Below are 12,118 nucleotides of genomic sequence, written 5' to 3'. Positions count from 1 at the left end.
TAGCGAGGACGTTACATTGCATTGAGGACGCATTTGTTCGTTCGCCGCTTTCAAATTTGCGGCACACCATTTGACCGTCTCATCAGCATGCATTATCACAATTGTCTGCCAAATTCATCTTTTATATCGTATATAGTCTAAACCAGCACCGAAGATAATCACTACATCTTAGATGTCATCTCTAAATAAAAAACATCCCTTTGCAATATGAAACCGACATGCTTTTCCTTTAGACACTGCTCTCATCCTCCTGCTCTTTCAGTGTGTTTGCTTTTACACATTCTGCTATGTCATACTTGCCAACCCTCCCGAATTTTCCCGAAAACCTCCCGGGACAAATATTCTCCCGAAAATCTCCCGATTTTCAGCCGAAGCTGGAAGCCACGCCCCCTCCAGCTCCATGCGGACCTGAGTGAGGACAGCCTTTTTTCACGACGGGAGGACAACAGGGTGACAAGAACTAAATCATCCAGACCAGAGATAAATTATATTATGATGTTTATCTTACCTAAAAATAAATATATTTATTAATTAAAAAAAAAAAAAAAAAAAAAAAAGTTTTTTATTATATTTTGCTAAAAACATCAAAATTAATTGTATTTTTATTTTTATTTTTTCCTGACTCCTTATTACATCCAGCCATAGAATTATACATTAAAATAAACATATTTGAAATAATTGATTTTGAATTATCATAATAATTCATTTAAAATGACCATATTTAATTATAAAAATAATTGCTTGTTTATCAACAACTTTAGCATTTTATTCATTACATTTTGATATATATATATATATATATATATATATATATGTGTGTATGAAATACTTGACTTGGTGAATTCTACCTGTCAATATACTCCTCCCCTCTTAACCACGCCCCCAACCACGCCCCGCCCCACCCCCGACCACGCCCCCACCCCCCACCTCCCGAAATCGGAGGTCTCAAGGTTGGCAAGTATGTGCTATGTTACACTACAGCCTTATTCCAAAATGGAATATATTAATTTTTGTTCTCTTTTTTTACAGACAATGTGATTTTGTATTTTTTTTTCAAATGTACTAAAAATTAAAAACTAAAAAAATCACATGTACATAAGTATTTGCAGCCTTTCCTCAATACCATATTTTTCAGTGCGCACTTAAAATCCTTTCATTTTCTCAAAAACCGACAGTGCGCCTTACAACCTGGTGTGCCTAATATACGGAATAATTCTAGTTGTGCTTACCGACCTCGAAGCAATTTTGTTTGGTACATGGTGTAATGATAAGTGTGACCAGTAGACGGCAGTCACACATAAGAGATACGTTTTGACCAGAGGTCGGCAACCCGCGGCTCCGGAGCCGCATGCGGCTCTTTGATCACTCTGTTGCGGCTCAGCTGCATACTTGCTGAACCCCCCGATTTTCCCGTGTGACTTCCGGGTTTCAGTGCCTCTCGTAGAAAACTCCCGGGAATAATTTACTCCGATTTTCACCCTTACAATAATAATAAGAGCGTGCCATGATGGTACAGCATTTGGTGCCTTCTACAATCTGTATCAACAGCGTGCCAGCTCAGCATCTTGATATAAGTATCCTCTGCTTGCACACGTAAGTGACAGCAAGGCATACTTGGTCAACAGCAACACAGGTTGCACTAACGGTGGCCATATAAAACAACTTTAACACTCTTACTAATAATGCGCCACACTTTGAACCAAAACCAAACAAGAATGACAAACACATTTCGGGAAAACATCTGCACCTTAACACAACATAAACACAACAGAACAAACACCCAGAATCCCATGCAGCCCTGACTCTTACACTGACGGTGGCCATACAAAACAACTTTAACACTCTTACTCCCGTCCTTGCACGCTACACCGCTACAACAAAGATGACGGGGAGAAGACACTGTCGAAGGTGAGCCACGTGAATAAGGCCGCCCACAAAGCGGCGCATCCTGAAGCGACTGTCAGAAAGCGGCTTGAAGATGATCTGTAAAACATCATCTATGCAACATTTTGACCAAAGAACTACCATTACATGTTATGTAGACCACAAGGAAGTCTTTTACATTTAGAAATAAATCATAATATGACCTCTTTAATGCGCTCTATAATCGGTGCACCTTTTGTATGAAAAGAGACCTGAATAGACCCGCTCATCGACGGTGCGCCTTATAATCCGGTGCGCCCTATAGTCCAGAAAATACAGTACTTTGTTGATGTACTTTTACATGTGCAGAGAAATCCTTGATGTTCACGAACAACTCGAGTCTCTTGAATGACTCTTTAAAGTGAACAAGAAGAACTGAATCCCAGTTGTGAGCCGTTCGTTTGGGAGCCGTTTTTTTATGCAGATAAAGCATTGGTACTAGAAAATTAGTCTTACTTTAAGGAAATTTAGCAGCATTTGTATTCACTTCAGAAAACAAAAAGTGAATAATAAAAAAAAATATATATATATATGGATGAGAGATGTGCAATAATGGCTTTTTTGCCGATATCCGATATTCCCCAACTCTTAATTACCGATTCCGATATCAACCGATACCGATATATACAGTCGTGGAATTAACACATTATTATGCCTAATTTTGTTGTGATGCCCCGCTGGATGCATTAAACAATGTAACAAGGTTTTCCAAAATAAATCAACTCAAGTTATGGAAAAAAAAATGCCAACATGGCACTGCCATATTTATTATTGAAGTCACAAAGTGCATTATTTTTTTTTTTAACATGCCTCAAAACAGCAGCTTGGAATTTGGGACATGCTCTCCCTGAGAGTGCATGAGGAGGTTGAGGTGGGTGGGGTTGGGGTGGGGGTGGGGCTAGGGAGTAGCGGGGGGTGTATATTGTAATGTCCCGGAAGAGTTAGTGCTGCAAGGGGTTCTGGGTATTTGTTCTGTTGTGTTTATGTTGTGTTACGGTGCGGATGTTCCCCCGAAATGTGTTTGTCATTCGTGTTTGGTGTGGGTTCACAGTGTGGCGCATATTTGTAACAGTCTTAAAGTTCTTTATACGGCCACCCTCAGTGTGCCTTGATCAAGTATGCATCGCATTCACTTGTGTGTGTGAAAAGCCGTAGATATTATGTGATTGGGCCGGCACGCAAAGGCAGTGCCTTTAAGGTTTATTGGCGCTCTGTACTTCTCCCTACGTCCGGCGTTTTAAAAAGTCATACATTTTACTTTTTGAAACCGATACCGATAATTTCCGATATCACATTTTAAAGTATTTATCGGCCGATATTATCGGACATCTCTAATATGGATATTTTTATATTGTATTTATATTTATTTACTTTTCTGGTTCATTGTTCTGATATGTAAGTTCAAGTGTACACACCCAAGAAAGGGTAGTACAATTTTGTACGAACATTTTTATCATCTCCTCATTATTGTTCTAGTTTTGTTTATACTTTTTGTGTCCATTAATGCATTTGATTCTTCCTTAATATTTTTGTATTTTGTTCCTGTATTGTTAAAATGCTCTTGTGCTACAACATACTTGCCAACCCTCCCGAATTTTCCAGGAGACTCCCGAATTTCAGCGCCTCTCCCGAAAACCTCCCGGGACAAATATTCTCCCGAAAATCTCCCGATTTTCAACCGGAGCTGGAGGGGGCGTGGCCTCCAGCTCCGGCATGCGGACCTGAGTGAGGACAGCCTTTTTTCACGAGGGAGGACAACAGGGTGACAAGAACTAAATCATCCAGACTAGAGATAAATTGTATTATTATGTTTATCTTACCTAAAAATAAATATATTTATTAATTAAAAAAAAGAAAAACTAAATACATTTTTACTATATTTTGCTAAAAACATCAAAAATAATTGTATTTTTATTTGTATTTTTTCTGACTCCTTATTACATCCAGGCATTAGAATTATACATTCAAATAAACATATTTGAAATAATTAATTTTAAATTATCATAATAATTCATTTAAAATGACCATATTTAATTATTAAAATAATTGCTTGTTTATCAACAACTTTAGCATTTTATTCATTACATTTTGAAGCTCTCAGAAGCCAAGTTATGTTATATTCCTTAAGATTTATTTATGCAAGTTTGAAGTATCAATTATCTAAACACAGTTTTGTTTGCATATTTTCAGGATGTAGATATATATATATATATATATATATATATATATATATATATATATATATATATATATATATATATATATATGTATGTGCGCTCTACTACGGTATCGAGCACTATTTTTTGGATAACCTTATTAAGACATATATATATATATATATATATATATATATATGTATGAAATACTTGACTTGGTGAATTCTAGCTGTCAATATACTCCTCCCCTCTTAACCACGCCCCCAACCACGCCCTGCCCCACCCCCGACCACACCCCCACCCCCCACCTCCCGAAATCGGAGGTCTCAAGGTTGGCAAGTATGTGCTACAAAGTTTTTTAGGGTGAGGGACAATTCAAACTAGTGATGTCACTGTCACATCGCATGGAAAATGTGGCACCGCCGTATGGAATGTTTACAATCAACACAACAAAACTACAATTATAACCAATATTTGAGAAGAATTCCCACCAATATAGAACGGTATTTTCCGGACCATAGGGCGCACCGCATTATAAGGTGCACTGTCAAAATGGTCTATTTTCGATCTTTTTTCATATATAAGACGCATCGAATTATAGGGCGCATTAAAGGAGTCATACTATTATTATTAATTTTTTCTAAATGTAAAAGACTTCCTTGTGGTCTACATAACATGTAATGATGGTTCTTTGGTCAAAATGTTGCTTAGATGATGTTTTACAGATCATCTTCAAGTCGCTTTCTGACAGTCGCTTCAGGATGCGCCGTTTTGTGGGCGGTCTTATTTACGTGGCTCACCTTCGACAGCGTCTTCTCCCCGTCATCTTTGTCGTAGCGGTGTAGCGTGCAAGGACGGGAGTAGAAGAAGTGTCAAAAGATAAAGCTACAGTAACTGTTTTAATGACATTCAGACTTTACTTCAATCAATAACGGAGCAGAATCTCCTCATCCGCCGGAAATGTGTCCTGTTAAAAACTCTAATAACTAAAGTTTTTTTGGGTGAATAATCTAAACTCACTACACCGGTATGTTTTAGCGCTTTCATGGCGAGTTTACTGACAGACATAAGTAAGAACTTTGCACTACTTTATAATAGAAATCGCAACAGTGGAGGATGAATGTCCCATAACAAGAAGAGAGAGAAAAAGAAGAACCTTATCGACTACGGCACGGACAGCAAATTTTCAGGATTTATGCAGATCCCAAATACAGATTAGCAGGTACTAGAAGGTAAGAAAAGTTGCTTTTGCATAATATTGCAAAAAAACCCACCCGATAATATGTCTTACCTTATAAACACACCATAATAATACTCCTATGTTGATGCACATTACAATCCATCAAGCGGTGCGGCTTCATAGCTTACCAAAGTCCTACTAAAACATTTTGATAGATTTTTGAGCGCCCTGTGTAATGTTCTATATTTTCAATGGAACATATAAAATGTTGCTGTTGTTTACTTGAGTCATATTGCAGTCTACACGGATGTCTTATGTTTGACTGCCATCATATTGCAGTCTACACATATCTCTTGTGTTTGACTGCAATCTACTGGTTTCACCATGTACCAAATAAAATAGCTTTGAGGTCGGTAAGCAAAACCAGAATTATTCCGTACATTACAATGGGGGGGAGGGGGGAGATGTCCGATAATGGCTTTTTTGCCGATATTCGATATTGTCCAACTCTTAATTACCGATTCCGATATCAACCGATACCGATATATACAGTCGTGGAATTAACACATTATTATGCCTAATTTTGTTGTGATGCCCCGCTGGATGCATTAAACAATGTAACAAGGTTTTCCAAAATAAATCAACTCAAGTTATGGAAAAAATGCCAACATGGCACTGCCATATTTGTTATTGAAGTCACAAAGTGCATTATTTTTCTTAACATGCCTCAAAACAGCAGCTTGGAATTTGGAACATGCTCTCCCTAAGAGAGCATGAGGAGTTTGAGTTGGGAGGGGGGGGGGTAGGGGGTAGCAGGGGGTGTATATTGTAGCGTCCCGGAAGAGTTAGTGCTGCAAGGGGTTCTGGGTATTTGTTCTGTTGTGTTACGGTGCGGATGTTCTCCCGAAATGTGTTTGTCATTCTTGTTTGGTGTGGGTTCACAGTGTGGCGCATATTTGTAAGTGTTAAAGTTGTTTATACGGCCACCCTCAGTGTAACCTGTATGGCTGTTGATCAAGTATGCCTTGCATTCACTTACGTGTGTGTAAACGCCGCATATATTATGTGACTGGGCCGGCATGCTGTTTGTAAGGAGGAAAAGTGGACATGACGACAGGTTGTAGAGGACGCTAAAGGCAGTGCCTTTAAGGCACGCCCCCAATATTGTTGTCCGGGTGGAAATCGGGAGAAATTCGGGAGAATGGTTGACCCGAGAGATTTTCGGGAGGGGCACTGAAATTCGGAAGTCTCCCGGGAAAATCGGGAGGGTTGGCAAGTATGGTTATAAGGCGCACTGTCGAGTTTTGAGGAAAAAAAAGATTTTAAGTGCGTTTTATAGTCCGGAAAATACGGTAATATTTGTGTAAATTGAAATTATTCAGATCTTATAACTGATGCTAGTAATTGTGTCCTGAATAATAAATAAAAAAAGCAGTTTAAAAAAACTTTAATAACGAGCCAGACTCTTTTCAAAAAGCCATAAACTCCTTTACTAAAACCAACGCTTCCCATCCAAGCTGATGGGAACGTGAGAGGTGCTGCAAATAGGAATGGTTGAAACTAAGGCTGAAACGACGCGTCGATGTAGTCGACGTCATCGGTTACGTAAATACGTCGACGCCATTTTTGTGCGTCGATGCGTCGTATATTTACGTCACACTGCTGTCATGGCGGATCGCAAAGCAAACGGTGCGAGCGAGGGGAAAAAAGCACGCCAAAAGTCATCAAAAGTGTGGGAGTATTCCAATAAACGGCCTAATAATGTTGTTGTATGCACACTGTGTCGAGCGGAAATGGCCTATCATAGCAGCACAACGGCTATGAACGAACATTTGAAATGAAAACACCCGACAGCGTTCTTGCCATCACCATCAACTAGTCAATCGTCCGCGTGAGTATACGTTGTCATCATTACACAAAAACACGAATGTGTCATTTGTATCTGCGTTGTAAATTCATAAACTAAAGCACCGTTTCGCTCTGAGAGGTGCGTTTGGCGTGCCTGTTCAGTGTTTACAAAGACGCGCTCCTCTTTAACGCTGTGGAGAGGCGGGGCCGGCGAGCGAGCGGCGAGGTGGGGCGCGCCGGGAGCGACGCCGCAATCGTGCCCAGGTGCGCGATCCGCGCACCTGGGCACGATCATCCAATCTCCTCTCGCTGAAGAAAAGGGGAGCAGCAGAGAGAGAGGGAAGAGAGACTGGAAGGAACCAGAGTGAAGCTGACGTGGAGCGAGAGAGACAGAGACAGAGGACGACGAGCGAGCGAGGAAGAGGAGCTGAAAAGCGAGGAAAGAAAGAGAAAAGAGTTGGAAGAGAAAATACTTTGTGTAAAATTAGAAGATTGTAAACCTGGCAAAGCCGTCTGGCGTTCAGTCTGTTGGTCCTGAAAGAACCCCACGGCACAAGACGTGTCACAAACGCTAACGTTAATTAGTTGTGCAAATACCTTTTACAACATTAACGGTTACATATACTATGTACAAAACAACAATTAACTTTCACTTTAATCATACTATCATTGTTGTGTTATTAAGCAAAATAAGCAATACTTTTACTTTTGTTGAAATGTTTACACTGTTGTTACAGAATATTTTGTTTTGCACTTTTTTGTATTGGATGTTTATCTTTATTTTTGCACATTTTAGCAAATAAGCAATACTTTTACTTTTGTTGAAATGTTTACATTGTTACAGATTATTTTCGTTTTGCACTTTTTTGTATTGGATGTTTATCTTTATTTTTGCACATTTTAAAGCAAAATAAGCAATACTTTTACTTTTGAAATGCTTATACTATTGCAGAATATTAAGATTTGCACTGGATGTTTACTTTTATATTTGCACATTAAAAAGCAAATAAGCTACTTTTAATTTTGTTAAATGTTAAAAGTTTTAAATGTTTACATTGTTACAGAATATTTTGTCATGTTGTTGTCAATGTTGACTGAGTGGCCATACTTTTTTTTTTTTTTAAATAAAAGCCATGCCTTTTGAAAAAAACTGGCCTACATTCATTTTTTCATCTTTATTTTAAATAAAAAAAATAATCGGTAAAAGGAAAAATAATCTGTAGATTAATCGAAAAAAATAAAAATCTATAGATTAACCGATTAATCGAAAAAAATAATCTATAGATTAATCGATAGAAAAATAATCGTTAGCTGCAGCCTTAGTTGAAACTGCCCAAAAATACATGTGCCAAATTTTTTTTTTTCATTGCCATTATGGGGTATTGTGTGGAATTTTGAGGACAAAACTGGATTTACTCCATTTGGAATAAGTCTGTAACATAATAATGTGGAAAAAGTGAAGCGCTGTGACTAGTTTGGTATGCACTATAACTCTACCTCATGATCTAACCTCCGTGTTTAGGTGAGCATCTCCACCGTGGGCTACGGAGACGTGGTCCCCATCTCCTATCTGGGCCGCTGCGTGGCCTTTGGCTGCATCTCCTTCGGTATAATCCTCAACGGCATGCCCATCTCCATTCTTTTCAACAAGTTCTCCGACTACTACGCCAAGCTGAAGGAGCAAGAATACACCTTTTCCAACACCGAGCGCGCCTTCCATCTCCAGAAGCGCCTGCGGAACAAGTGCGACAGCTGCTTCACGCCGCAGGCGGAGGACTCGGACGACGAGATCCACTATCGGCCCAGCGGAAGGCAAACCCTCTCGGAGGAGGAGGAGGAGGAGGAGATGGAGTGAAAAAGAACGAGGAGGAAGGGAGGCGACCATATTGGAACCTCGCTAACCTGAAATGGCCTTATCACGCTTGGTGCAGGGCTCAAATTTTACCGCGGCAGCTACGGCACAAACCGCACAAAAAATTGACCAACATTTGCGGCAAAAACATGCCGTGACCGCCCTTGACTTTTTACTTGTTAATGGACGAGGGATGTAACAGTAAACGGTATGATGATACTTTGCGATAGTTAGTAATACCGTTTAATTTTTTAATTACCAAAAAAATTTAATTTATTAATGCCTTTTCGGCAACATGAAGTCAGGCGCATGCGCACTAGCGGTGTTTGGCTTAATAATAATGGCGGACTAACTACACAGACTTTGCTCGGGAGATTTCCCCTTTGAGTAAACGGAGCTAAGCGCTTGTTTTAACGTCATTTTCCCTCGCTTCTCGCCGTGCGTTTAAGAGCACACTGCTGTGTTTAGATCAGGGGTGTCAAACTCAAATACAGAGTGGGCCAAAATTTAAAACTGAACAAAGCCGCGGGCCAAGGTTGAACAAATTAAACTTTTAATAGGGACCCAAACAAGTTTTGCGTTGAATATTGAACAAGCAAGGCTTATATAACTTTATAGTGACATGCAAATTCGAGTGTCAAATAATAATAATTAAAAAATTTCAATGGCATATCAAATACTATTTAAATAATAATTGAATGCTTCTTTTCTATTTGCAGCCTTCTGAGGTAAATATCAATCAATCAATCAATCAATCTTTATTTATATAGCCCTAAATCACAAGTGTCTCAAAGGGCTGCACAAGCCACAACGACATCCTCGGTACAAAGCCCACATAAGGGCAAGGAAAACTCACCCCAGTGGGACGTCGATGTGAATGACTATGAGAAACCTTGGAGAGGACCGCATATGTGGGTAACCCCCCCCCTCTAGGGGAGACCGAAAGCAATGGATGTCGAGTGGGTCTGACATAATATTGTGAGAGTCCAGTCCATAGTGGATCCAACATAATAGTAAGAGTCCAGTCCATAGTGGGGCCAGCAGGACACCATCCCGAGCGGATTAACATTAACTTTTTTCACAGGCTAATAAATTTGAAAACAAAATAACAATGAATAAACCAACCATTCAGGACTTTAAACTGCTCAGTTTGCAACACACTGATCTAACCTGATGTGCCCAAGCCAGATACCTGGCATCTTTTCTTGGATGCTAGTTCATTAATGTCTGGGCTCAGGCTTTGAGCTGAGGCAACCTTCATTATCGAACGAAGGTGTTCATCAGTCAGTATATCTCGTAGTCCACCCGGACAATGCCTTAAAAGGGCACTGCCTTTAACGTCCTCTACGAGCTGTCGTCACGTCCGCTTTTCATCCATTCTAACAACGTGCCGGCCCAGTCACAAGATATGTGCGGCTTCTGTATGCACACATACGTGAATGCAACGCATACTTTATCAACAGCGATACAGGTTACACTGAGGGTAGCCGTATAAACAACTTTAACACTGTTAGAAATATACGCCACACTGTGAATCCACACCAAACAAGAATGACAAACACATTTCGGGAGAACATCCGCACCGTAACACAACATAAACACAACAGAACAAATATCCAGACGTGACGATTTTCGGGAGGGGTACTGAAATCTGAGAGTCTCCCGGGAGGGTTGGCAAGTATGAGAATAAGCGGTGAATGCGGTGTTACCGCGGCACCGCCACTGTATATAATCGGCAGGCCAGCTCTAGTGTTAATTTGATATTGCCTCAAGGGCCAAGTGAAATTACACGGCGGGCCAATTTTGGCCCGCGGGCCAGAGTTTGACACCCATGGTTTACATGGAGACAGGAGTGGACAATAATGGAGACACTTGTCCCCACACTAAAAGTATACAGGGAAGGAGAAAACCATTTGATGTTTTGCAGCAGGCGATGTGTCGTGAACGTTGTCACAGCTTGTTTATAAAGTCTTTACTTTGTTTACTTGGATGTTCACTCCTCCTTTATTTAACTGCAAACTGTATCTGTTCAAATAACATCAATACTGGCTATGATGTTTTGTCATCCCATCGAACTGAACAAAGGCTGTGAAGAATGTTTATTCGATGTGAAAGGGATCACTCCTGGTTTTTTGTTGTTGGCCAAACTGTTGTACTGAAACACTAGGGAGGCGTTGGAGAAGAACAACGCTTGTTTACTAGACTTCATCTTCATTAGCCAAATTGCTTTGTGTTTTATTTTGATATGAAAAAGTAAACAAAAGGTTGTTTTTTTGTACATAAATTGTGTTTTTTTTCATGTCACTACGGTGTTACTTCAAAAAACATTCATGTGACACATCATTTTGTTAATGTTTTATTGTGTATAGTTAATTCCTATATGACATATTTCTGCTCAAACTCTTAATATATCTGTCCCGATACAGTATCTACATGTACATATAAATGTACATATCTTAAATAAATAAAATAAATAAAAACTCTCTCTTTCAAACTGCAAAAATAGAGATAAAGGCATCATGTAATGACAAAAAGCTGACAAGTTGATGTTATTAAAGAATAAAAAAAACGTAATATTTTTCTATAAATATATGGATAATGTTTATCTATAGAGTGGTTCTTAACCTTGTTGGAGGTACCGAACCCGACTAATTTCATATGCACATTCACCGAACCCTTCTTTAGTGAAAAATATATATATATATATTTTTTCAAATTCAAGAAAAAGTTACTGTATTTTTCGGAGTATAAGTCGCACCGGCCGAAAATGCATAATAAAGAAGGGGGAAAACATATATAAGAGTATAAGTCGCATTTTTTGGGGAAATTTATTTGATAAAAGCCAACACCAAGAATAGACATTTGAAAGGCAATTTAAAATAAATAAAGAATAGTGAACAACAGGCTGAATAAGTGTACGTTATATGAGGCATAAATAACCAACTGGTATGTTAACGTGACATATTATGGTAAGAGTCATTCAAATAACTATAACATATAGAACATGCTATAAGTTTACCAAACAATCTCTCACTCCTAATCGCTAAATCCCATGAAATCTTATACGTCTAGTCTCTTACGTGAATGAGCTAAATGATATTATTTGATATTTTACGCTAATGTGTTAATAATTTCACACATAAGTCGCTCCTGAGTATA

General features: G+C 39.1%; 1 protein-coding gene across 1 annotated transcript in view; it reads left to right on the top strand.

Annotated features, from left to right (window-relative positions):
* LOC133588751 (potassium voltage-gated channel subfamily V member 2) overlaps positions 1-11,468 on the top strand; it is a 43,164-nt gene extending 31,696 nt beyond the window's left edge. Inside the window, exon 4 of the mRNA XM_061941410.1 lies at positions 8,630-11,468. Coding sequence (XP_061797394.1) covers positions 8,630-8,962 — 333 coding nt within the window. The 3' untranslated portion in view covers positions 8,963-11,468. The remainder of the gene's footprint in view (positions 1-8,629) is intronic.
* The last annotated feature ends 650 nt before the right edge of the window (positions 11,469-12,118 follow it).

The sequence above is a fragment of the Nerophis lumbriciformis genome, linkage group LG03 (assembly GCF_033978685.3).
Source record: "Nerophis lumbriciformis linkage group LG03, RoL_Nlum_v2.1, whole genome shotgun sequence".
Lineage (NCBI taxonomy): Eukaryota > Metazoa > Chordata > Actinopteri > Syngnathiformes > Syngnathidae > Nerophis > Nerophis lumbriciformis.
Note: the sequence above shows the minus strand (reverse complement) of the source record. Positions and strands in the feature narration are given on the sequence as shown.